This window comes from Melanostigma gelatinosum (genome assembly GCF_949748355.1).
Source record: "Melanostigma gelatinosum genome assembly, chromosome: 6".
NCBI lineage: Eukaryota > Metazoa > Chordata > Actinopteri > Perciformes > Zoarcidae > Melanostigma > Melanostigma gelatinosum.
This window is the reverse complement of record NC_136639.1, coordinates 2080466-2107898: the sequence shown is the minus strand read 5'-3', so window position 1 is coordinate 2107898 and position 27433 is coordinate 2080466. Positions and strand designations below refer to the sequence as shown.

The 27433-nt window shown below is 43.3% G+C and overlaps 3 protein-coding genes across 4 annotated transcripts in view; 1 reads left to right on the top strand and 2 right to left on the bottom strand.

The window, feature by feature from the left end:
• Positions 1 to 1944: 1944 nt before the first annotated feature.
• Positions 1945 to 13304, top strand: LOC306778977 (interleukin-6 receptor subunit beta; the record flags this gene model as incomplete). Its single annotated transcript, XM_079270716.1, has 13 exons — positions 1945 to 2045; positions 2480 to 2619; positions 2736 to 2878; positions 5509 to 5671; positions 5806 to 5888; positions 8429 to 8663; positions 9134 to 9328; positions 9847 to 9945; positions 10378 to 10518; positions 10762 to 10887; positions 11274 to 11358; positions 11806 to 11887; positions 12564 to 13304. 13 exons carry the CDS (start codon positions 1945 to 1947, stop codon positions 12972 to 12974), a joined length of 2004 nt encoding a protein of 667 aa, XP_079126842.1. The 3' UTR covers positions 12975 to 13304.
• Positions 13305 to 13744: 440 nt separating this feature from the next.
• nudt12 (nudix (nucleoside diphosphate linked moiety X)-type motif 12) lies at positions 13745 to 19588 on the bottom strand. 2 transcript variants are annotated; one of them, XM_079269462.1, is made up of 8 exons: positions 19547 to 19588; positions 17819 to 18037; positions 17312 to 17609; positions 16247 to 16520; positions 15977 to 16144; positions 15503 to 15616; positions 15202 to 15401; positions 13745 to 15003 (listed from the first exon to the last, which is right to left on the bottom strand). In XM_079269462.1, the coding sequence occupies exons 2-8, from the start codon at positions 18022 to 18024 to the stop codon at positions 14896 to 14898; spliced, it is 1368 nt and encodes a 455-aa protein (XP_079125588.1). In that variant the 5' UTR covers positions 18025 to 18037; positions 19547 to 19588; the 3' UTR covers positions 13745 to 14895. The 2 variants fall into 2 exon arrangements, with proteins under 2 accessions (XP_079125588.1, XP_079125589.1); XM_079269463.1 differs by having other exon boundaries at positions 17819 to 18025; positions 19547 to 19572.
• Positions 19589 to 20532: 944 nt separating this feature from the next.
• Positions 20533 to 27433, bottom strand: part of LOC306778058 (solute carrier family 12 member 2) — a 17049-nt gene continuing 10148 nt past the window's right edge. The window contains exons 14-26 of the mRNA XM_079269416.1: positions 26904 to 27059; positions 25983 to 26082; positions 25275 to 25386; positions 25051 to 25191; positions 24843 to 24949; positions 24426 to 24505; positions 24203 to 24343; positions 22855 to 22974; positions 22140 to 22251; positions 21960 to 22046; positions 21735 to 21870; positions 21576 to 21643; positions 20533 to 21257 (exon numbers count right to left, since the gene is read on the bottom strand). Of these exons, the coding sequence (XP_079125542.1) occupies positions 21122 to 21257; positions 21576 to 21643; positions 21735 to 21870; positions 21960 to 22046; positions 22140 to 22251; positions 22855 to 22974; positions 24203 to 24343; positions 24426 to 24505; positions 24843 to 24949; positions 25051 to 25191; positions 25275 to 25386; positions 25983 to 26082; positions 26904 to 27059 (1496 nt within the window). The 3' untranslated portion in view covers positions 20533 to 21121. The remainder of the gene's footprint in view (positions 21258 to 21575; positions 21644 to 21734; positions 21871 to 21959; positions 22047 to 22139; positions 22252 to 22854; positions 22975 to 24202; positions 24344 to 24425; positions 24506 to 24842; positions 24950 to 25050; positions 25192 to 25274; positions 25387 to 25982; positions 26083 to 26903; positions 27060 to 27433) is intronic.

Genomic DNA, 27433 nt, shown 5'->3' with positions numbered 1-27433 from the left:
GTAGAAATACACACAAAATACTCTGTGACAAGTAAAAGTCCTGCCTTCAGAATTGTACGCGAGCAAAAGTACAAATGTATTACCAGGAAATGTACTTAAAGTAAAAGGTCTGACTACGCAAAATCACAACTTTCACGATGGAGCCGGCAAGGTCCTGACGTTATAAATTCATATATGTGTTGTGTGCTACGAGATAAATACAGATTTGAGATTCATGTATGTGTTCATAAAATCAAAGCAACTTAAGCTGTCAGACAAATGTAGTAAAAAAGTACAATATCTCCCTCTGAGAAGTATCTCAAAGTACAACAACTCAAAACGAGTAAAGTTTTGGTTCTTTAACTTCTTTCGTGTTTTCACTGCTGCGCTCAAACCTTCATGTTCAACACTATTGAAATAATAAAAACGTGTTTGAATCCTGACCACCAGGTTGAGAACCACTGAAATGCAAAAAGCATTTCATGGAGAAATATTCTATAAAATGATCGCGCTTTAACGGTCGAAGTATATTCGGTTCTGATCCGTGGAACCATCTGTCAACAGTCGTTGATGGATTCTCATTAAGTTACATCCAGTTGTTCTAAATGCTTTTTAACTTCACAAAGTTGCACTTTAATGTTTTATCATATTACATAAGAACACGTCATTAATCCCCAGCAGACGTAGTATTCACAGAACACAACAAATAAATAAATAAATAAGATCCGAAAGACGTGAGACAGACTAACTGCTGCTACGTCTTTAAAGCACACGAACAGGGTTCACTGAGTCCCGTTGGCTGTGTCTTCTCTCAGAGGAGGAGAATATGTTTCACATACAGTGAATACACATACATTCACACGGACGCATTCACACCGACGCATTCACACGGATGCATTCACACGGATGCATTCACACAGATGCATTAACACAGATGCATTCATACAGATGTCTCATGAACAGATCAGCTCTCTGGTGTCTGTGAAAACAGTTTGTTTCTCTGTTTGTGTGTCAGAGGTGACGGTGAAGCTCTCTGACATGAAGGCGTGTGAGAACAACAAGCGAGTGTGTGTGACTGACCTCAGAGACTGTGACCCTCGACCCCCTGCATCTACATGGGGTGAACACACACACACACACACACACACAGTAGTCAGCAGTGGCGTAATGTGAATTCATTGCGACCGACTCTGTCATTCAACTGGGATACTCCCTCAAACATTGCATGTTAAACTTTCACCCCTTGGTCAGACCTGAGACTGTATTACTTATTATTACTGGATTACAGCCGCCGCCATCTTGGCTTTTTTGCAACCAGTGAACAGGAAGTGTCCATATATGGACTGAGGAGGAGTGACGTAGAGACGCCGTATAGTCTCTGGTAGAGACCTGTCAATCAGCGTGTAGCCCCGCCCTAAAGCATCCCCTGCTTTATGGTCTGTTTGACTCTAAATGGACCATAATGTACTAAATGAACATCATGCTGTATTGAAGAAGACTTGAAACTAGAGATTGAGACATAAACTCATGTTTACAATGTTTACTGAGGGAATAAATCAAGAGAGAAGTAGAGTCATTTTCTCATAGACTTCTATACAACCAGAGGAGTCGCCCCCTGGTGGACACTAGAGAGAATGCAGCTTTAACACGTGAAGCTTTGGCTTCACTCTTCAGAACCGGAGGTTGCCGCCTGGCTCGTATATCTGCTGCGCAAAGGATTGTGGGTCAGAGTAGCCAGAAAAACAGGCTGGCTTGCATAACTGCAAAATGTGAATGGATGTAGAACATCCTGGTATTTGTTTTGTTGTCATTCTGCCTCTGAAACTATGTATTGGGACGTTCTAAATCTTTTTCTGGCAAATGAAATCGTTTGTTAGTACGGGTGTTGCACATCAAGATGATTATGACACAGGTGTGGTCCGCTCTGGTCACGATGGAAGTTGTTTTCCCGCAGAGACGCTGAACATGTCGTGTTACTACCAGATATCACACACTTCTTTCACATGCGAGTGGACTGGGGAGTCAAACAGCCACACCGAGCCTGACGTCTCTCTCATCTTCAGCAGGTAAACGCTCACCAAAGGCTTACTACTGAAGTGCATCCTCTTTTTATTGCTTTTTTCTTTCTCTTTGTATTTATTTATTGGTTTTTATGGTTTTTATCTATTAGCACAGTTGTATGTGTGTTTAAACTTCAACCTCAGTTTTCTTCTTGCTTCCTGTTGTATTGCACGGTGTCCTGCTGTTGCTTTACTTTGTCCGTCAAATCACTTTGCTTTTAAAGTTGCTATATGACAAGTTATTGATTTGGAAGTCCATCTTCAGGCTCTGCGTATCATTTCTAATCATTTCATACGTCTGACATGTAGAGGAACAATCTTCTTGTGGTGCGTTTGGAGAAGTACATCCTGGAAGAAAGGAAAGCGTGATATCGAGGTCTTCATCTCTGTTTTTGATTTCCTTCCTTCTCTCTCTTCTTCGTCTTCTTCTTCTTCCTCAGCAAATTTACTACTCAGCGGATTTACTACTGTCCGGCGTTCATCAACCCGACCGCCGTCATCAACGTAACGGCCCGGATCAAGGACTACACGGGGAGGGAGATCTGGTCTCGGCCTCACACCGTGGATCTTCAGCATGCAAGTCAGTGGACCAGATGCTTCATCACCGCAGTAACCCAGCAATGAATACCAGCTGAATGTCTCCAGGAGATTCCTGACTCCTTGTCCCCTCTTTGTGTCCTTGTCTCCTCTCCTCAGTCAAACCCCCTCAGCCTGTGTTAAGTCTCCTTGCCTCCACTGAGGACTCCGTCAGTGTGTCTTGGAGAAGCAGCGGTGGCGGCGTCTGTCGGCTTCGATACGGAGTCGACGGCGATCACACATGGACCCGTGTTATCACACAGGTTACAAAAACATTGTTCTCCGTACTGTGCTTACGTACAAAGTCGAGGTACTTGTACTTGAGCATTTACATGTTTTGCTACTTTCTACTTCTCCTCCACTACATCTCAGAGGTAAATATTGTACTTTTTACTCCACTACATTTGTCTTACAGCTTTAGTTACTGGCAGTGGTGTATAGTAACGAAGTAGAAATACTTCGTTACTGTACTTAAGTAGTTTTTTTGGGTATCTGTACTTTACTTTACTACTTATATTTCTGTTTACTTTTTACTTTTACTTCACTACATTTTGCAAAGAAAACTGATACTTTTACTCCGATACATTTCCCCTGAAACCTTCGTTACTCGCTACAAAATCAAATCTATCTTCAGAAACAAAATGAATCCTGAGAGCAGCGTCGGGGACTGTGGTGGAACACAGACTGCAAGCCAGCAGGTTTGGTGAATCAGTGGTCCTAGCAGCAAGTTAAATCATTGGTTAATCACGTTAATGCACAATTGCAAACAAGTGCTCTCAAAGCCGCGGTGTGTTGATTCCCAGTGATGCCCAGGATGCTACATGCTATAAGCTAGCGGGCGACTACCTGAGTAGCATTCCACTCTACGATGACTGATTTCATGATGGAAGCAGAAATGGAAGCACCTGCTACTCCCGCAACAAACGACGGTGGTGATGAAGACCAACACCCGTGGATCGCTAGCGAGTTAATGAGCTGAGGAAGTGTTGACAGTTGTGCAGCACTAGTTGGCTAACGTTAGCTGTAGCTGTATACACGGATTGACAGGAGCCGCGAGAGCGCAGCATTCGGGGAATTCTTCGCCGCTGTGTGCAAGCTGTGTGTGACGCTGAACACACCTCTACCTGCCTCAGCGGCCTGTGAAAGACTATTTAGCATCGCAGGACGAGTCTTCAGCCCAAGAAGAGCGAGACGGAATTCTCGCAATTTTGAAAACCAACTTCTTTTGAAGATGAACAGGACATGTTTCAGTTTCAAGTAATGACTGGGTTGTTACTTTAGTATTGATCATGTTTTGATATTTGAGTCATGTTGTGGATGATCAGATGGAGTTATGATGGTAGCAGTCGCCCAATTGCAGATTCAGCTTGAGCGAAACCTTTGTGTTCAAATCAGCCCACAGGAGTTTACAAGGCAGGCGTCCTTTCTCTAAACACTGACCTGATGCATCAAGTGGATATGTTTTGCTGAACATAATATTATGCATTGGCCTCTACATCCTCTAGTCTAATGAGCAGACTTATAAACGCACTGTTACAACTCCTTCATAGTGTCATATTGCTTTACGGAGAATTATGATGATAAGTTCATAGTAGATGCAAAAGTATACTTATGTACAATATGTTATGTTGAACATTGTTGCTCCTGGATGGATCACAGCCAACCCAATTATGTTCAACACAGCTCCATGTCCTTGGTCATGGTGCCACAGCACTTCAAAGAATAAACTTCATCATTCTCACAATTCTGACCCTTTGCTTTTTTATTAACAGTATTTACTTGTACTTTTACTTTCAATGAACAGGTTATCATGTACATTTAATATCAGAAAATTACTTTTGATACTTAAGTACTTTTGTACTTAAGTACAATAAATATCAGATACTTTAAGACTTTTACTCAAGTAGTATTCTAAGAGGTGACTTTTTACTTTTACTTGAGTAGTTTTCCAGTAAGGTATCTTTACTTTTACTCAAGTATGGCTTTTGAGTACTTTATACACCACTGGTTACTGGTTACTTCGTATCTCCAGATGTGTCGATGCTGAATGTTTGTGATAAACTGAAGGATGAAGTGTTTCCTTTATGTACCCTTCTTCAGCTAAATAAACTCTTTAAAAAGCCTTTTGGATCAGCTGGAAAATGCATCGTCACAAAGCTGAAAACAGGCTGTTTGTTCTTTTTGTGGTTCTCACAGGACAGCGATGCTACAAACGTATGATGATCTTATGGAATATGATGCATTGATGTAGAATAAACTAACTAACAGGATATAAAGGAACAGTAAAACACGGACACTGAATACTTCTTCCACCACTAATTGTACTGACTTTTTACCTGGAAGGCCGATCTTTAACAACTGTAGAACCACTATAGTGTTTTTAAAAAAGTGCTACAATTCTAATCGTTTGTGTTATTCGTTTGATTAACGCTGTATGTATGAGGCCTTTAACCCTAAAATAAAGTTAAACCTATGTAGATCCGCTTGTCCCTAGATGAGTCCCCACAATGCAGCAGTGGGTTTGAGTCCCCACGACGCTATTGGTACAAGAACACACATACTGAAAAGTTCATGTCTTAGCTGAGCTTGTTTTCAGAGCAGCTGGAGGTTTGGTTCCAGTACTCGTTACTCGTCCGACCCGTTTTCTTTGTAAGAGTGGAAAGCTTAACAATTGCTTCACGCAGCAGGGATGGAAAATTGAGGCTAAATTTCATATAAGTCATGTAAAATATGAAAATTAAAAGTATTGAGATGGTGGAATGACATTTGCCACATCTGATATCGGAGATTTCTGTTTGGTGGAGACAGATTTCTCGGTGACCAAATACCAAAAACAGTCTTTTTCTCTCATTCATTTGCTGAATGTTTTTGTTGTTTTGGTTTTGGTTGCCAGGCTCTAGATTCTGTTCCTGCACATGAAGATCAGACGCTGAACTACACAATCAAAGACCTCCTGCTGTCCACCGTCTACAGAGCTGCTGTGGCCTGCAGAGAGAAGTCCGGCATCTGGTGGAGCGACTGGAGCTCCGACGTCAGCGCGAGGACGCTGGACAAGGGTACCAGTTTACGTTCAAACCCAGATTCAATGAATGGGCCGAGGAGATTCACAGGATGTGGGAGGAAACTTAGAAAGAGACTTTGTGAAATTGTCTGAATACTGTCCGAGGCTGAACATGTTTTTCATTTGCAGCGCCCTCTCGGCCTCCAGAGGTTTGTTACAGAGTGGAGAAAAATGACTCTGGTGGATCTCTTCGCCTTCATCTCATGTGGAAGGTACATCGGAAATACCTTCATCATCGTCATCAATAAAATAATTTACTTTTTCAGAGCGGACAGAAAAGTAATTTTCTATACGTCCTGTCATCTTTGACGGTCCGTCATTCTCACGGACGAGCAGCGTGACAGACTTTTAATCTTTGCAAAAATAAAATGTTAAAATACATAAAAGATATACAAAGTTTCACCTCTTAAAGCTTTATCCGTGTTTGTTCTGAGAGAACAGTGCACTCTTTGTAGTTTGTGCTGCAAAGCAAAGAAAATAATGAAACTAAATAAGAAGTAGCCTTTGAAAACTAAAACTATACAAACATATAACACTAAACCATAATACGAAAGACGCACAATTGAGCTCATTTATTTTTTAATGCAGTCTTATTGAATGATCTGTGGAATCTCTGTGCACAAATACCCAAACTTTGGGAGGTGATTTAGCATAACGTCGCACCAACAAGCAGCATCTCACATTTCAGAAATGTTATGCTTTAATATCAGAAATGTTATGTCTTCATGTCAGTAATGTTATGTCTCAATGTCAGTGATGTTATGTCTTCATGTCAGTGATGTTATGTCTTCATGTCAGAAATGTTATGTCTTAATGTCAGTGATGTTATGTCTTAATGTCAGTGATGTTATGTCTTCATGTCAGTAATGTTATGTCTCAATGTCAGTGATGTTATGTCTTCATGTCAGTGATGTTATGTCTTTATGTCAGTGATGTTATGTCTTAATGTCAGTGATGTTATGTCTTTATGTCAGTGATGTTATGTCTTAATGTCAGTGATGTTATGTCTTAATGTCAGTGATGTTATGTCTTAATGTCAGTGATGTTATGTCTTTATGTCAGTGATGTTATGTCTTAATGTCAGTGATGTTATGTCTTAATGTCAGTGATGTTATGTCTTAATGTCGGTAATGTTATGTCTTAATGTCAGTGATGTTATGTCTTCATGTCAGTGATGTTATGTCTTAATGTCAGTGATGTTATGTCTTAATGTTAGTGATGTTATGTCTTAATCTCGGTAATGTTATGTCTTAATGTCAGTGATGTTATGTCTTCATGTCAGTGATGTTATGTCTTAATGTCAGTGATGTTATGTCTTCATGTCAGTGATGTTATGTCTTCATGTCAGTGATGTTATGTCTTCATGTCAGTGATGTTATGTCTTCATGTCAGTGATGTTATGTCTTAATGTCAGTGATGTTATGTCTTAATATCAGTAATGGTATGTCTTAATGTCAGTGATGTTATGTCTTTATGTCAGTGATGTTATGTCTTAATGTCAGTGATGTTATGTCTTTATGTCAGTGATGTTATGTCTTAATGTCAGTGATGTTATGTCTTAATGTCAGTGATGTTATGTCTTAATGTCGGTAATGTTATGTCTTAATGTCAGTGATGTTATGTCTTCATGTCAGTGATGTTATGTCTTAATGTTAGTGATGTTATGTCTTAATCTCGGTAATGTTATGTCTTAATGTCAGTGATGTTATGTCTTCATGTCAGTGATGTTATGTCTTAATGTCAGTGATGTTATGTCTTAATCTCGGTAATGTTATGTCTTTATCTCGGTGATGTTATGTCTTAATGTTGGTAATGTTATGTCTTAATGTTGGTAATGTTATGTCTTAATCTCGGTAATGTTTTGTCTTTATGTCAGTGATGTTATGTCTTAATGTCAGTGATGTTATGTCTTAATCTCGGTAATGTTATGTCTTTATCTCGGTGATGTTATGTCTTAATGTTGGTAATGTTATGTCTTAATGTTGGTAATGTTATGTCTTAATCTCGGTAATGTTTTGTCTTTATGTCAGTGATGTTATGTCTTTATCTCGGTAATGTTATGTCTTAATGTCAGTGATGTTATGTCTTAATGTCAGTAATGTTATGTCTTAATGTCAGTGATGTTATGTCTTCATGTCAGTGATGTTATGTCTTAATGTCAGTAATGTTATGTCTTAATGTTGGTAATGTTATGTCTTAATCTCGGTAATGTTTTGTCTTTATGTCAGTGATGTTATGTCTTAATGTCAGTAATGTTATGTCTTAATGTTGGTAATGTTATGTCTTAATCTCGGTAATTTTTTGTCTTTATGTCAGTGATGTTATGTCTTAATGTCAGTAATGTTATGTCTTAATGTCAGTGATGTTATGTCTTAATGTCAGTAATGTTATGTCTTAATGTCAGTGATGTTATGTCTTCATGTCAGTGATGTTATGTCTTAATGTCGGTCATGTTATGTCTTCATGTCAGTGATGTTATGTCTTAATGTCGGTCATGTTATGTCTTCATGTCAGTAATGTTATGTCTTAATGTCAGTAATGTTATGTCTTTATGTCAGTGATGTTATGTCTTTATGTTAGTTCTTAGAATGAAAAGGCAACAGATTTGTGGACGAACTAAAGATGCAGAAAAATAATTTGACTGACAAAAACTACACCAAAACATTGTTCAACACAAAACTCAAACTGACAAACATCTAAATTTGACTGAAACTAATATCCGTTTCCACACAAACGTCCCATCTCTCTGCAGGACCTCGACCCCCGTCACGCCGGAGGTCGTATCCTTGGATACCAGTTGAGCTACGAGCCGTCCGAGAAGAAGAAGAGGCAGCAGCAGCAGCAGCACGGACACATTCAAAACGTCACCGAGGTGACGGCGCTCCTGGAGGTGGAGGAGGGGAACTGCAGCGTCACGGTCGCAGCCTTCAACGCGGCCGGCTACGGACCCGCTGCCCATCTCAGCATTGACCCAGAGAGATCAAGCAGTGAGTGTCACGCTGTGGTTATCACACAGAAACACTGATATGTATTCACACTGTCATGTCCTGGGGACGTGTTGATGCTCAACAAGATGCGTAGCAGCAGTGAGTCCTGTTTATCCATCAAATGTGCCGATCGTGAACTTTTAAACTGATACTATCGGGTTTAAAGCGCTCTACTTCTGCAACATCCTGTCAGAGAAGGAAGCAGGCGTCTTGATGTTCAGATAAAAGTTATTGCAACACGTCAAATGTTCTCTTTGATTGTGAAATGTTTACTTGTTTCAAGTGTTTTTGACGTGTAGCTGTTTTAAAAGAAGGGATCCTGAACTGTGCAGGGCTGCAAAGTGCTCAAGAGATTTAAACAAGCGATGGATGGAAAGCGCTGCTGTAAATAACAGATTATGTTGGAGTGTAGCTGTTGTTCATGCTGGTGAAGATGCAGGTATCACTAAGCATCCTCTTGTATTGTGCAGCCCTCCCGTCGGTCAGACACTTGTGGGTCTCCAGTTCCTCGAAGGGCCTTCTGGTCCAATGGGAGAACCCCAAAGTCCCGCCCTCTCTCCCGCCCGTCAGTCATCTCGCTGTTCAGTGGCGCTCCAAGACTCGTCCGACCACCGGCAGCCGCTGGACCACAGTGGACAACCTCAGCACCTCCGCTGTCATACCAGGTGAAACCGTGTTGGAAGACTCAACTTCTGGTTTATTTTCTGAATTATCCGTTTTTGGGGAAAATATCCAACAACCCCAGAGAAGATACTTGTTTAGGTTGTGTGTGTTTTAGACGGTGGTGACGAGTGAAGCCAATGCTGACGTGTCTTAAAGCTGCATTCTCTCTGCTCACAATTGGATGCTGGTTGCTGACGTCAAACTTCTGATCGAGAAGCTGCTCTGTCACACATCTGATAACCTTTGTGTCGTCCCTGGGTCAAATGTGCTTCTATGTTTAACTTTCTGCAATAAATAACCGTCACTATAAGAAGAAAACACTTTCTGCAGCTGCTTCACAATAAAAGCATTTCAGCAGCTGGGCTTTTACTTTGAAACGGCTGCAGAGCAAAAGAAGCTAATGAAAAACAAAAGCCTGTTTGAAACAAAGGCCTGACTCTCTCATTATTTGAGGTGAATAGATGCCGAGAACATACGTGATGTTCTATTTACAACGTGTACTGACTGTGTGTGCTTGCAGATGTTGACCCTGATGAGTCCTACCTGATCAGCGTGTTCCCCGTTTACCACCAGCAGTGTGGACCTCCTCAGTCGCTGCCGGCCAGCCTGCAGCAGGGAGGTCAGCAAGCTGCCGATGGTTACATCCGGCCTTTTTAAACCTTTTTAAATATTTGCAATACTTGTCAAAGCATCGTGTGTTAAATCTGCATTCTCTCTAGTGTCCACCAGGGGGCGACTCCTCTGGTTGTATAGAAGTCTATAGAAAATGACTCTACTTCTCTCTTGATTTATTACCTCAGTAAACATTGTAAACATGAGTTTATGTCTCAATCTCTAGTTTCAAGTCTTCTTCAATACAGCATGATGTTCATTTAGTACATTATGGTCCATTTAGAGTCACACAGACCATAAAGCAGGGGATGGGGGACATCACCGTGGCTACGTCCACTTCCTGTCTACAGTCTACGTCGCCTCCACAGAACAGATTTTAACATCACCTCTTCCGGACAGACACTTCCAAAGGGACATATTGTGTTGTGTGTTTCCTCAGCTCTGAAGGAGGCGGTCCAACTGAAGGTGGTGGGCGTGACCAAAACCACTGTGACAGTGGTGTGTGTGTGGCAAAAGAAGGCTGGACCAATCAGAGTGCACAGATACAGCGCGAGGCTGAGGAGCAACTCGGAGAGTCAAAGTAAGTTAACAGGTGTTTTCTGTCAGTGGGTTGAAATGTGTCTGTGATGTCACAGCACTTTGTTGTAAACTGTAGATTCTTTGATATGAAACGGTTTCATGATTCAACGTGTGTGTAAAATAACGATGGTTGGGCTGCTTTAAGAGCAGTGAAGTGGAGCTCAAAGTAAATCGGTGGTTCAGTGTTTCTGGTCGGTTTGAAGGATCTGATCTGTAAATACAGAGCGCGTTCTCTCCTCTCCAGCTCTCTCTCTGTGGCCCGACCAACAGCAGCTCACCTTCCTCAACCTGAGCCCGAACACCGCGTATTCTCTCCTCCTATTGGCCGATGATGCTTCCAGAAACATCGTCCCTGTGAGGACCGACTTCGGTGAGTCTCAGAGCAGGATGTCCTTCTGATGATCCCAGTGAAGAGAGCATTTTGGATCAACATTTTGGACATATACATATATATATATATATATATATGAATGAATGAATGAATGACCGGGACAGCAGAACATGCACCCCAAAATGAAATGAAACCATTTGTAATATTTGTTGCATTGGTGCTGTTTAAATGTTCCAGCAGAACATGAACTAAAATGTTCATGTCAATGTAAAATTACTAAAAATGGCAACTGTGGTTTTGGGAACAAACAGCCGCCTCCCTCCAGCCCCGATGTGCCCGATGAAGAGGATATCACAGAACGGGATCATTTCAGCCGATAATCAAATGTAAAATATAGAAGAATTCATTCATTTGAATCCTTTCAGATGAGGTACCAGTGGTGGCTGCAGCGACTCCTCTGCTGCTGCTGGCTGTCATTGTGTTCATCATCTCCATCCTGTCCAGGACTCTGTGAGTCCCCATACACACACACACACACACACACACACACACACACACACACACACACTCACACTCACACACACACACACACTCACACTCACACACACACACTCACACTCACACACACACACACACTCACACACACACTCACACACACACACACTCACACACACACACACTCACACACACACACACACACTCACACACACACACACTCACACACACACACACTCACACACACACACACACACTCACACACACACACTCACACACACACACACACACTCACACACACACACTCACACACACACTCACACACACACGCACACACACTCACACACACACACACACACACTCACACACACACACACACACACACTCACTCCGATGAATAGCAGCTGCTGCTCTGTTCTTGAGTTAAGCTGGTAAATTGAAATCCATCATCCTCTTCTGCAGGTACAAGTCTTACTTCTTCCCGCCCGTCTGCAGCCCTCAGGGCAGTACGACGGGCCAGTGGCTGATGGATCCAAACCACCAGGTGAGTTCTTAGATATACTGGCCTGTGATTGGCTCCTGGTTCATGAGTCATGAGAGAGCTCTGCTAGTTTAACGTGTTGCTTCATCCCGTATTCAGTTTTAAAGACTTATTTTGTCACGAGTCAGCGTTTTCACACTTCCTGTTCCCTCGTCTCAAAGTCAGTGTGTTTTGAATTCGATGTCTGAAATAAGATCTGCGTTTAACAGCAGCTGAAGGGATTTCAACGTTTAGTTCTCTGATATAAAACACCTGAATCCTAAAGAGTGTAAAGGAGACGACTAAGCGTCCTCACTGGGACACTCGTCCTCCTTCAGCTGAGTGCAGGAGACGTGAGGTCATGTGACCGCGGTGGAGTTCCTTTACACTTCAAACATCATCAAAGTGGAGTTCATGAGTGAAGATTATCTCGATGAACCACCTGTAAGAATCATCAACATTTGTTTATTTTCTGCAATAATTCAATTCAATGCTTCTCATTCTGGAGCAGTGTGTTGGTGACATGAGAGGATCCGTCCCTGGTATCAGACCTTGTTGACTTGATGCACGTGTACAACTCTTCACTGGCGCTTTATTATCGTTTGAAACATTCACACTTCTCCCAAAAGCATCATTCAATCGATCCGAGGCCAGAAAAAGGGACTTAAACCTGAATCCGACCCTTTGTTGCCTTCAACAGAAAGCTGCAGACATACGCGTCCTGGACATGGAGGACTTCAAGGATGTTCTCGGAGAGAAGAGTCTCATCACGGTCTGTCCGAACTCTGAAGAGGACCTCCACGGAGACGCGTCTCCGCTGTCCGTGGTCAACCCGTCAGCCCTCCGGCTGGACACGGAGCATCGTCCCGACGCCCCAGACAGCCGGCGACACCCCGACGCGGCTCCCTTATCTGAGGAGGACGCCGCCCCGCCGCGTCACACCAGCGACGCCAACGGCCGCTTTGCTCAGAGAGACGACGAGCCGGAGCTCAAGAAGGAAACCTTTGATCTTTGTGAATTGGTGGCAAACGGTCACGATGTTTCTCAGATGACGTGCAAAGCCGAGTACGTGGCAAACGGATGCCCGATCTTATCTGAGCTGCGAGAGTGATTGTGCTGCAAAGAAGAAGAGGCCGTCACTCTGAAACCAGACCCGCCTGCAAAGACCCAGCTAATGAGACAGTGAAGCACTTCCCCCGCCGGATAGGAAGAGAAGAAGAAGAAATCAAAACAATACAGACTATTCCTTGGTGTGTTCCAGGCAAACCAAGAGTTGTTTCAAATGTTCACGATATTTTGTGCCTCCTCGATTCCTTTCCTCGCCTCCTCGCCTCCTCTCTTAGTCCCGCCTAGGAGGCGAGGAAGAGACGCTGTAGCTGTAGAACAGCTGTTTAGTTTTACAGCTGTGTTTTAAAATCGCCGTCAGATCAGTTTATATATTTATGTGACAAAGATACTCTGACGTCACAAACTATTTTATCACACACACACACACACACACACACACACACACACACACACACACACACACACACACACACACACACACACACACACACACACACACACGTCGTGCCTTTGTTGATGTAAAGGACACTCCGGTGTTTCCTCGCTCAGAGCTCCTCCAGATGCATTTTCAGGGATCGGGATGTTCATGATGGAGCGTGTCGGAAATATAGGTTTAGAAGTGTGTTTTAAGAAATTATAATAGAGTTGTTCCATGATTCATAATTAAGAAATCATAATTGGAAGTGTTTTGGAATACATAATTAGAAGATTCATAATTGTAGGAGTGTTTTGGATTTTGTAGTGATTTGTAGTTAGAAGTGTGTCTTCGTATTTGTAGCAACGTTATATCCTTATGTTCATGTAGAATGTTTATCATAGAAGTGTTCAGCCATAAAAGACATTGAATGTATTTAGCCAAGGGAAAGCGAGATTTCTAGACAGGCATTTACAGATCACACCCGTGCGAGGGTCCTGCGAGGAGGAGGAGACTGCTGAAGTGAGCCAATAGGAAGTAAGATGGATAAAAGGGGCGGGCTGGAGAAGGGTTCTCTTTGGTGGGATCAGCTGAGGGTCCCATCTGGGATGTTGGTGCGATGCTCTCTGCGCAGAGAATATCTACGCAACTGTAAATAATGTGCTTCGCTGTGCAATGGTTTGAGCTGCAGAGTATCAAATGCTTTTGTTTATCATTGAAACTGACTCTTTGGAAAGGCTGGTCTCCCAGTTTAAGAGGCTCTCTGTTGCTGTGGTTACCGTCTTCATCTACACGCTATTTCAACTGCAGGAATAAATCATGCAAAGAAGATTGTTGAATATTCAGCATGTTTTACATCCGTTCACAGCAGTAACGTGTGAGACAGAGCGATGCCACAGACACCGAGAATTAGTTTTATTCAACAATTTAATATTTCCAGTTCATAGACATTCATCGTGCATCAATCATCAGCGCCAAGTGTCGGCCATTTTGTCGATTTTGACGTAATGATGGTCATCCATCACGGCAGATATTGACGAGGGGAAATCCTGCTTGATTTGATTATCAGTCAGTTCATCTTATCTTGTGGATACATTTAATAAATGAAGATGACTGAGTGTGAGATTGACGTGATTCTGACGTTTACAACAGTTTAATATCACAGTATTGCTGTTTCTGTCTCATTTACAGATTCAATCTTTCTGCATTTATCTGGTATTATAACCTAAACGTCTGCACTGGCTCCATTTATTCCTGAACGTTTAGATTCATCTTAACTTTGTCTTTTTGGGGGGAGTAATCGTCGCACTACAAGTTCCCACGTGTAACTTCTAACCTGAGATCTGGAGTCCAGTACGAGTGTGTTGTTGTCACATCTGCACTACGTGCCGCTCCACACAGCAGCCAGCATCTCAACCACGTGGCCGTAACGGTGACTGTGAACCACGTTAAAGCAGCGCGTCGGCCTCCGTCTGGAGAACCCGGCATTCCCTCGGACATCTGCTGCTGGCTGTGGCTGTTCTTAAAGGACCCGTGTGACCGTCTCAGGTCAGAGGTTGGAGTTCATGCCGATCCAGTGTCTGATGAGCTGGTGGGCGATGGTCTGTCTGGGGGGGACGGTGAAGGCTGGACGGGTTCCTCCGAACGAGTCGATGACCTAGAGAAGAAGAAACGTTCAAACACTCGGCATGTGTTTAAAACCTGTTTTATTTTGATTTTGAGACGGTTGGAAGCTCAGGAAAACGTCCAGTAAGTGCGACTTGTTTTAAGAAAATGACCACGGTCACTTCTGAACGATGACGTCATTGATGCTGTAATCGCCGTCGTCATCATTATTGGTTTCTGTTGTTTGTACCTGTTGCCGTGAGAACCACCGAGCTTCCTCGATCTCGTCTTCGTCCACTTTGATGGCGGTCGACACGGCGACGGCGAGGCAGCCGATCATGAGGTTGGAGGGCATCGGCCACGGCTGGCAGGAGACGTACTGCACCGGCCCCACCTTCACCCCGCTCTCCTCCTCCACCTCCCTCCTCACCGCCTCCTCCATCGTCTCCCCTGCAGGAGCAGGAGGAGCTCCAGGTGAGGCCCGGGTTCTGTGTGTGTGTGTGTGTGTCTGTGTGTGTGTGTGTGTGTGTGTGTGTGTGTGTGTGTGTTACCAGGCTCTATGAATCCGGCCAGACAGGAGAACATGGCGACTGGAAAGATCTTCTTCCTCCCCAGTAAACACTGGTTTCCATCGGGGTGGATCACCAGCATGATGACCACTGGGTCTGAAGACACACGTCCACAGATACATGAAGTCAAGTCTGTTCTAGCAGCAACTGTAACGTTGATACTTACATCACATACATGTGTGTGTTTTATTACGGAACGTTTTGAAGTTGATTTTAATGCGTTTTGATTATTTTCACATTTAAACGGGCCGATCTGTAAAAAGTTCTCCGATTTGACATCCGTCCAGAACATCGCGCTGCTTCACGACGGCGACTGCGATTACATGTTTCGGGTGGACGTCACCATTTCTTTTTGTCTTATTCGTGCAATGCCGGCCGTCCTCCGGTGGACTCAGCCTCTGTGTGGACAGCACTGATCAACAGCAGATCGGCGAGGAAGGCTCTGGAGCTCCGTACCGACTCGTGGATAGCAGGTGTTGTGGACCCCCTTCAGGCTCCTGCAGCCGGAGTTCCGGCAGCTCCTCTTGTATCCTCCGTCCTCCAGCCCGGTGCTGCTGCCGCACGTGGGACAGAAGCTGTAGCGGCTGTGCCAGGCCAGCACCGAGCGAGCCTGAGCCACAACTCCTGCGGCACAGAGAGACGCGGCGTTAGGATATTCAATCAAACATGGGAGGAGTCATATGAACTCCATCGTTTCAGTGGAGAGCGACGATGCTTCCTCCTCACCCGCCTCTTCCTCGCTGAGCTTCAGCAGGTCTCTGTCGGGCGTCTTCGGGAAGCAGCAGCTCTTCTCTCGGCAGCGTTGAAGGAGTTCGGCGGCGTCCTCGTCGGTGTTGATGGCAAACCAGGCGGGAGGCTCCTGGACACCGTCCGCTGTCTGAGAGGAGGAAGAGGAGGGCTTCTTCCTCTTCTCCACTCCCAGGAAGATGAGCACAGTGGCAGGTTTCTGGAGAAGGTCTTCCACTGCCTCGTATCTGAACCGACACAGCTTAAGCTCAGCCTGTTAAGAGTCAGAATGACGAGCGTTAGAAAACTACTTCAATCTCTGATGTGAAAAAGTCAGACTGACCACCAGCGATCCAGGCCGGACCTCTCCGACGCATTTCAAACACTGGGTGCTTCCAGTGTCTTACTTTTATTTTTCATTTAATACGAACACAAGTCTACTCCTCTACGCAGACGATGTGACACTTTACTGTTACGAACAGGCCTTTGCATAACTGTTGAACGACTTGACCGACGGCTGAAAGCTGTGGATGAAACTAACAAGCGGACCTTGAGGTCAGAATGTTGGTATCAGCATTTGGACTTTAGTTTTTGTGTATTTGGGTTCAAACCTCTGAACTCCAAACGGTTTGGCGGCGTTGTTTTTCTCTCCATGGCTTTGAACTTCACTGCACTATAAAGTCCTGCTGCTCTATAGAAACAGAACAGTTATGTCTTGAAGTGGAGGGAACTCAAACACACACGTGTAACCATTGTTTAAAAGGCTCTACATGCTAAACACACGGAACTAGTCACACGTCTCCAGCCTCTCCTCTCGTTTTTTACAGCTTCTGGCTTTGATAAAAAGTTTAGTTTTGCCGATTGTTGAAAGAAAACATGCTTTTTCATTCCCGCGGTGGCTTTTGGGGTTCGGTGTGTTTCCTTCTGTTCGTATGTTAAATATCTGAGAGTCACTCTCAGTGGTGAGAATATTCTGCTTGTAGCGTCTGTGCTGCTAATACCTGAGAGGCTTTGGAACAAATTCATTTGAAATGTGCGCAGCAGAACATCAGCATGCACTCGTACCCCGGCGTCCTCCCGCGGGCCGCTGACCACGGGGCTGAGGTTGGAGAACAGGAGGTAGACCGTGTCCGGGTCGCTCCGTCGGTCCTCCAGCCAGACCTTGTCGGTCCTCTTGGCGCTCAGCCGGTCCAGCGTCTCTCTGCTGAAGTAGTTCTCCTGCTGGCGGAGGTCGGAGCCCGGCAGGACGCGCTGGCAGCCGTCGTCCGTCCGGCCCAGCAGGTTGGAGACGTGCCGGTGGCCCCAGAACGTGGCGATATCGTAGGCGCTCTGCGAGGAGCTGTTCACGGAGAACTTGTCGCAGCTCCAAAGATCAAAAACAGAGAAGAGATTTAGCAAATAAAACATTCGAATCAAACTGGTCCAACAAACGGAGTTCGAAATGTGGCCTGAAAGTCTTCTTCTGCCCTCTAGTGGCCGGAAACCTATTGCTGCAGCTTTAAGGTGCTAAATCAAACACTTTAAAGGTGCATTGAAGTCACGTTTTAGCTGCTTTACTGCTGCTCTCTGTACCCGTGCGACAGCAGCGCCTCCACCACGTCGCAGTGTCCGTTGCGAGCGGCGAGCATCAGCGCCGTCCAGCCGCTGTGTCCCGACCGGTTGATGAGCGAGGGGACGTGGGACAGCAGCGTGGACACCTGGACCAGGTCTCCTCGGGCCGCCGCGTCCAGGAACCTCTCCACCGCCTCCTCCTGCGCACTCAGCTGGAGGCTCGTCATCCTGGAAGTGAACCTGCCGTAAATACGTGATCAGAGACAGAAACACTGGGAGGGAGGTGTGATCAAGCTTTTTATATTCAGTCATTCTAAAGTGTTTAAAACTACAAATGTGAAGGATTTGAAAAAAGTCTATTGTTGATGATAATAAAACAAAGATAATAAAGTAAAGCTGAATGACTCATTTCATCTCGTTAAATGATATTTGGGTCTTTTTAGGAACCTTGGAGGAGTTTACAATTAATTAATTAAAGAATCTACAATTAAAAGCTCACATTTGGTGCAAAAACAGGATTTTAGAAATGTTTGCAAATGAAAATAAAATACTGAAACATCACATTTACATATTTATCAGGTGAGTCTGATTTCTCTCGATTGGAGTCCAGCTGTGATCAATTCTACTGAGTGGAGGTGATGTGGAGCCGCTCACACACCTGCTTCTATGAACTCATCACGTTCTCTCAGGGAACCAACTCTGAAGCACAGCTTCTTTATTCTCCATTTAAATGTAGAAATGTTTCTTATTCATCTGTTGAAGTTCTTTAAGCGCCAACATGCTTTCTTCGTACCTCTTTTATTTTATTTATTTGTTTTTAAAAGTACGGCACTCTGAGCTCCGTGGTCTGTATGAACTGTGCTCTACAAATAGTATTTTAACTTCATTGTATTTCTTTGATTAGTTTGAAAGGTGCTGAACATCAGTATCACCTGATGGACTGAACGCTGCAGCAGGAACACGGAGTTCAGGCTCTGAATGTTTATATTTATTTATTTTTTGTACTTTTTATGACAATAGTTTCTAAACTCCTGTTCTTGCTTTGTCATTATGGGCTGTGAGTGCAGGTTAATGATGAGGGGACGTTTAGCGTAAAGCTGCAACACAACACAAACTGCACGTTGTCTCAATACACTGTATTTTATCAGCTTTTTTAATTATGTTTTTACATGTTTGAATTGCATGAGCTCAGTGTTTCCTCAGTTTTGAACGTAGGTTTTTATTATTAATATTATTGTTTAAGTTGTGTAGACCTCTATTTCTCCTGATTAGAAAAGTGGACTCTGTAACTTTTTATGATATATTTGTCTCCCTCCTCTTATTGGCGCAGACAGCTGTCAATCAATCTCTGGGGTTACGCCCACTAAAAATCAAACGTTAGGAAATCGCAGTTTACATGTAACGGCTTAAATCTCACGTGTTTCTCGGTTTAAATATTTCCATAATGATTCAACATGTCTGACAGAAGTCAGATCTGATATTATTCAGATTGACTGTGGTGCGTTCAGGGTCAACATGTAGCAGTAGTTTATAGCCAGTTAACGCATGTAAAGCGTTGGGACTGTTATTATGGCACGGCTGGATATCAACGTGACGTCAGAGTGTATCTGTGTACAGGTTAAACGGAGACTCTCGGGCTCCGTCTATTTCCTGGAAATTACTTCACCGTCTTTGTTCGTGACTGCGGTCAGAACGCAACATCAAAGTTTAAATAACAATAATAATAATGAAATGTATAAAGAGTGTCACCTCGCTGTGCAGCTCTGCTCGTGTCTCTTCCGTCCGGGAGGCAGTGTGTGTCTGTTGTGTTGAATAAACGGTGACGAGCTGCGTTCAAGAGCAACAGCGACGCAGTAAACAACCTTGATGCCTTCATTATCCCCGTAAATCGTCGTATTTCTGAGCGTTAGCAGCGATAATATGAAACTTTTTTTTGTTTTTTTTTGGCAAAACTGCCATAAAGTCAGCGAAGGTGTCGGCTATACATTTGTTTGTTTTTGTTATTTTTAACTTGTAGTCTTGTTTTATTTTTGTATTTATTGTCAGCCTCTTTCCTTCTTGTAGAGGTTTTGTTGTTAGTCATTGGAGATGTTACATATATAAATATACATATATTAACGTGGATTCATCGCATATTTATTCTCGTGCTGGGCAACGATTGAAATGTGTAATCGTTGCCCAGCACATATATATATATATATATATATATTCACTTTTTAAAGCATTATATTATGTTTATTGTGTTATTATAATCAGTTATACATTTGTTTTTTAACGGTCAATCTGTCCATCACATTTTTGGGTGAAGATGGTGCATTTTCCAAGGAGCCTCTGAATGCAGCATATTTTGCACTTTGCACTGACTTTGCAGCACTTTTTTACGCTTCCTGCCATCAATGCTGCTGAACGCAGCCTGCAGGCTACCTCCTCCTACAGTGTGGTGCATTCTGCACACACACACACACCTACACACACACACACACAGCTCATTTTAATGACTTTATAATGTAAACTAGTTCATAAAACATTATTTATTGTGAAGGTGAAAAGTAACTAAAGCTGTCAGATAAATGTGGTGAAGTAAATATAAAGTAGAACAAAATAGATATCGTCAAGTAAAGTACCTCATAACTGTAGTAAATGTACTTCATTACCATAAACATGGACTACCATGGACTTGAAGCAGACGCGACAGAAACATGCGCTTTTGTTAATATTTTAATAAAATAATGTACAAAATAACTGTTACAGTTTGTATTGCTACTCGACCGCTTCCACAGTCACCTGAATACCAGCAAACATTCTGAAATCATGATTTCATCAAAAGATATAAACAATAAAATAAGTTAATATTTACCGAAGTTCACAATAAAAACACACAGAAGACAAATAATATACAGCCGGTTATTGTTGGAGACAAAAGAAACAGATGTTTTAAATGTTTAATTTGTTAATGAGACTCAAATGAAGCCGGATAGAAACACAGAATCAGATCTATGTGTGTGTGTGTGTGTGTGTGTGTGCGCGTTTTTCTATCCTAGTAGGGTCCATAACCTGACATATCACTCACCCCATGGGGACCAATTTTTGCAGTGGGGACCGACCCCTTGTCCCCACAGGCACGAGCATTGCAATCAATAGAATACAGCCTGCTGACATGCCTGGTGCAGTTTTTGGACCCCATAGAGTTGATTTTTCCTACTTTGTGTGTGACCTGGTGGTGGGAGGGGGTATTGCGCTGTGTGTCGTTGCACTGGTGGGGACCGTTTTCCAGACAAAGTGCGTACGTGTGTGTGTGTGTGTGTGTGTGCGTGTGTGTGCGTGTTAGGAGTAGAAGGTGAGGACACTCTGGTGGTTTCCCCGGACCAGCAGCAGAGGGGGGGCGTCTTTGGACAGAGTCTCCAGCCAGCACATGTAGAGGGCGCTGGACACCGTGCCCTTCCTGGCCAGAGGCATGCTCCTGAGAAGGACCACAGAATATACGAGACGCATTTAATCAATGAAACTTTATCAAAATTATGACTCAGTATCTCAAAACAAGTATAGAATATTTAATAGTATAATATAATAGTCACAGTTTTAATACATAAGCTACATTTTCCTGATCATACATTAATAAACAGAAGGAACATTTTACACGCAGCAGTTTTTCAGAGCTGTTAGTACTTTACTTAAATAAAGAATCTGAACGTGAGAGTTTGATTAGTTCTCCGTGAAGACGTGAAGCAGAAGTGTGACGCTGATGATGAAGCAGACGAGCTCTGCTGAAGGTTCTTACATGACGATGAGCTTCGCCGCGCTCGAGTGTTCCTTCAGTAGCTCGTTCAGTCGGATCTGACGGTTGTTCTGAAAGTCAAAGACAACAGGGTTGTATCGTCACAGCGGAGCACCGTGATTGGTCAGAGTTGATGTGTGTGTGTGTGGGGGGGGGGCGGACCTTGGCCCTGTAGAGCTCCAGCTCGTTGTCGGTGATCCTCCAGGGCTCCTGGGCCTTCAGCCTCTCTGCAGCCTCCTGCTCCATGTCATCCTCCTTCAGCCTGTACGGCTCGATGAGCTCCTTGAAGCTCAGCTTGCTGCACAACCACACAGAGCGTTAGCAGCTGTCTGTTATAACAACAGCTTATAGCAGAGCAGAGGAAGACTCAGAGGTCAGAGGTCGTACTCGTGTTTCTTGGGTTTGGTGTTGATGTCTCCGAGGACGTGGATGTCAGAGTAGTCGATCCTGAACCTGCTGAGCAGCGTGGCCATGCTGATGGGACACACATACACACACATTGATCACCCTACAGAATGCTCAGTGTGTGTGTGAAGAGCAGACACGGTGACGGCTCGTTGGACTCACGCTCGGCGGTCGTGGTCGATGCGGTTGATCTTCCCGCCGATGAAGACGCGGATCCTGCAGTCGCCCCATTTGCTCCGGTTGGTCAGCAGGAAGGGGATCAGCAGAGTCAGACCTGCAGACACAAACACACACTCATCCTCCTGCTCTCTGGAGGAACTGTCTGCTGCGATGTACTCTCTTATGTTCTCATGTTTGATAATATCCATATCATTCATTGATGATTCATTCTGTGAACGTGTACAACTAAAGATGATTGTGTGAACTGCTGCTGTAATGTGATCACAAATAGATAGATAGATAGATAGATAGATAGATAGACAGACAGACAGACAGACAGACAGACAGACAGACAGACAGACAGACAGACAGACAGATAGATAGATAGACAGACAGACAGACAGACAGACAGACAGACAGACAGACAGACAGACAGACAGACAGACAGACAGACAGACAGACAGACAGATAGATAGATAGATAGATAGATAGATAGATATAAACTTTATTCATCCCCAGGGGGAAATTCGTTGAATATATTAATTATAATAATAATTATATCATTGTGATTGAGAGCTTACTCTCAATGATCTACCTGAATTAAATAAAGATTGAAATAATAATAATGAATAAATACTGTTCCTAAATAATAATAATAATACATAATTAGTAACAATACTAATTAATGAATTGAATGAAAAAAAAAAAAAAAACTGGCCTCCATCATCAAACAGCCACCAGACGTCGATGGTTCCTTTGCCCTGTTTCTTCTTGAACTGCTGGCTCGTCTCCAGCAGACGCTGGTCGGCCAGACTCAGAGGAGACTTGGTCTCTGTAGCTGGAGATCACATGAGATAATAATCACATGACATGATAATCACATGACAGGATAATCACATGACAGGATAATCGCATGACAGGATAATTGCATGACAGGATAATCGCATGACAGGATAATCGCATGACATGATAATCGCATGACATGATAATCACATGACATGATAATCGCATTACAGGATAATCGCATGACAGGATAATCGCATGACATGATAATCGCATGACATGATAATCACATGACAGGATAATCACATGACATGATAATCACATGACATGATAATCACATGACAGGATAATCACATGACATGATAATCGCATGACATGATAATCGCATGACATGATAATCACATGACATGATAATCACATGACATGATAATCACATGACAGGATAATCGCATGACATGATAATCGCATGACATGATAATCGCATGACATGATAATCGCATGACATGATAATCGCATGACAGGATAATCACATGACAGGATAAACACATGACATGATAATCACATGACAGGATAATCACATGACATGATAATCACATGACATGATAATCACATGACAGGATAATCACATGACATGATAATCACATGACATGATAATCACATGACAGGATAATCACATGACATGATAATCACATGACAGGATAATCACATGACAGGATAATCGCGTGACATGATAATCGCGTGACATGATAATCGCGTGACATGATAATCGCCTGACATGATAATCGCGTGACATGATAATCGCGTGACATGATAATCACGTGACATGATAATCACGTGACATGATAATCGCGTGACATGATAATCGCGTGACATGATAATCGCGTGACAGGATAATCGCGTGACATGATAATCGCATGACATGTTAATCGCATGCCATGATAATCGCATGACATGATAATGGCATGACATGATAATCGCATTACAGGATAATCACATGATATGATAATCGCATGACATGATAATGGCATGACATGATAATCGCATTACAGGATAATCACATTACAGGATAATCACATGACATGATAATCGCATGACATGATAATCGCATGACATGATAATGGCATGACATGATAATCACATGACATGATAATCGCATGACATGATAATGAACCTTTATTTATCCAGGATTACACAAGCACCACATCCGATAACAGACTTATTTACAACAGAACAGCAAACAGCAGAAACAGCATAACATGTTGTATCGTTCTTGGTGACTGTACCTCTCATGATGAGCGGGCTGCTCTGGCTGCTGGTGGTTTTAGAAGGAGAGGAATCAGAGTCGGAGTCTTTGGTCAGAATGACGGAGACCACCACCTCCTGACCGCCAGCCGGGGGCTTCTCGTGTGACGACAGGATTTCGTCTGCAGGGACAAACAGGAGACAGAGACAGTCCATCAGCATGCTGCACAGACGGACAGACATGCATGAGGAAGACATCTGTACCTTGTCCCTGGATGTGAGAGACATCCAGTCCGTCCTGCAGACGAAGGATCACCACTCCGAACTGCAGGTCGAAGGCGTCGCTGGAACACAGAACATCAAACTTTACTGTCCTGAAATCTGTTTCACAGGAACGATGTCCGTTTATCCAACCAAGAAAATAAGTCCTTGAGATTGATTTGATTTTAACGACGGTACAGACAGTTGTTCTTCTTTATTCTCCACTCGTTGATTTCTCGTCATCTCTGAGTGCGCAACATATTTACGGAGCTAGCTGTAGCTCTTTTAAAATATCGTAAAACACTTTTTGAGTCGCTTCTTTTGTTCACCGTAGAACACCGTAGCTCTCTGTCTGCAGACACTAAATACTAACACTTCAGCTGTGTTTGGGTCAAAAACAGAAGTCTCATCCGTCCTTACTGTATCGTGTTGATGTAGATCTCCACATCTCGCATGTCTCCGTCACTCCAGTTGTTCTTGAAACCCATGACCAACGTGTTGGGCTTCAGACGGCCCAAACCCACAGCCTGAACACCGGAGAACAAGGGTGGGAGGATTATACATACGATAGAACATAGTGTGAAAAATGAACAAGGAGAAATGCAGAGTTTAACGTAGGCGTTCATACCTGCATGAGGAACTGCGCCCCGTGCCTCAGGTTGTCAGAGAACACGTGGGTGTAAAAGGCCTTCAGGCGTTTCTTATTGAGCCAGCGCTGACAGCGGGCGTGTTCCTGAGACAACTCCTTCAAGTTGGGCCGACGGGTCACCTGGAACGGAAGAGAGAGACGGACGCTCAGCGATGTGAAGACGGTCCTGAACGCCACACGGGCCGACGTTCCTCCCTACGTACCGTCCTGACGTGGGCGCAGACCATGAGGCCGACGTTCTTGGTGAAAGAATGAACCAGCTGCAGCAGAGCGGGACGAGAGTTTGGATAACCAGCCAACACCAAACACTGCGGCCTGGAAACATTATACACGCTTACGTCATGAAATCGAACTGTCAGTTTTGTGTTCGATGGAAATCACAGGGTGGAAACTCTGGCGAAATTTATTTTAGAAGTTTTACCGTTCGATTTTAATCCAAAATCTGTAAAAAGCCTTTTTTCAGAGTTCTACATTTACTTTGAAAAGCTCTTTTCTATAATATTAAGATAAGACAAAGCTAAATTAATCCCCAGAGGAACATGGGTGTATAAAACTAAATCAAGAATAAAAAACAAAGCTGTACAAAAGCATTTAGAGACAAAAATGACAAGTTAAAGTGACAGTGGTGGGATTAATTGATCCTTGGCTAAGCCCCGCCCCCTGCTAACGTAATCTGTTAATATTAGCTCCACCAAATGTTAGGTTTTATAAACCTAATTATTGAAGATTATTTGTGAATTTGTTTTTTACTAAACAATCTGTGATTTTTCTTAACAACATGTAAGGTAAAGTGATTCCGGTGTGTTTAAGTGCCAGAGTTTGAAGCATATTTAATGAATATGGAGATCATATTGTGCATTATTTAGGTCAGTATAATAATAAGGAGCCCAGATCTAACCCCTCGAGCTGACCTGAAGTTTTTGACGTGGTCCTCGACGCCGGTGAGGTTCACACAGTGAGTCAGAGCCTGGTTGTAGATCAGAGCCTGAGTGGACGAACCCCAGTTCACATCTAACAGGAAACACACACACACACACACACACACACACACACACACACACACACACACACACACACACACACACACACACACACACACACACACACACACACACACACACATAGTTATAGCTGTGGAGATGAAGTGACGAGTGTGTCGTGGAATAAACAAAGGCAGCAGAGCAGGACGGAGTAGAATAGGTTGGAGCAGTTGTTACCAACATAAATGTGTGACTTGTCTCCCTTTCGTTGGTGTTTGATTGTGAAATACTGGATCTGTATCAGCGATGCAGACCTTATTTAGAGGGTCAGTTATCTGCCACAAATGATGAATCCTCACACAACGGTTCGTATGATGTCTTACGAAAAGTTGCTCCTTATTTTTCATGCGTTTCCCTCCTGAGGAGGAGTGACGTAGAGACGCCGTATACGTCTCTGGTGTCGACCTGTCAATCACCGTGTAGCCCCGCCCTAAAGCATCCCCTGCTTTATGGTCTGTGTGACTCTAAATGGACCATAATGTACTAAATGAACATCATGCTGTATTGAAGAAGACTTGAAACTAGAGATTGAGACATAAACTCATGTTTACAATGTTTACTGAGGTAATAAATCAAGAGAGAAGTAGAGTCATTTTCTCATAGACTTCTATACAACCAGAGGAGTCGCCCCCTGGTGGACATTAGAGAGAATGCAGGTTTCCTATTGACTTCAATACAGTGTGACTTTTCTTGGCAGCCATCTAGTGGCCATTGGAGGAACTACACCATAGGGAACTTTACAATCTAGCTATCGGCTAGCAAAGATAAAATGTGCGATGATGAAGTTCTCACCAGGTTTCTTGTAGCTGACGAAGATGTAGAGAGCGAGAACGATGAGCAGAGTGACCAGAGCCGCCCACCAGTTGATGACGAACATCACCACACAGCACAGGATGGCCCCGGCAAGAGACACCCACTTGTTGTAGTACTTGAAGCTGGGACGCCACCCTGTGGTGACGGACAGCAATGAAACAACAAAGAGCCGCTAATATTATCAAATGGAAACAGACCGCGATACAACGACAAAACGATTGATCTCTTTCGCAGAATTAACAGTATCAGAGTTTTAGTTGTGGGTTAGCAGTCAATGCCTGGACATGTTTTTACCCTTTATAATTCTTTCTTTAATTTTAAGTAGAGTCAATCTTATTCATATCATCTACAACCACAAATCCTTCTTCACAATCCACTCGTTTGACACTTCTGGCTCAATCCTAAAATTGGTAAATAAAAACAAAATGGCCACATTATCCTGTCAATAATGTTATAAATTATATCTTCGCAGCTACCAATTTTATTATAAAACCTAGACTTTAAACATT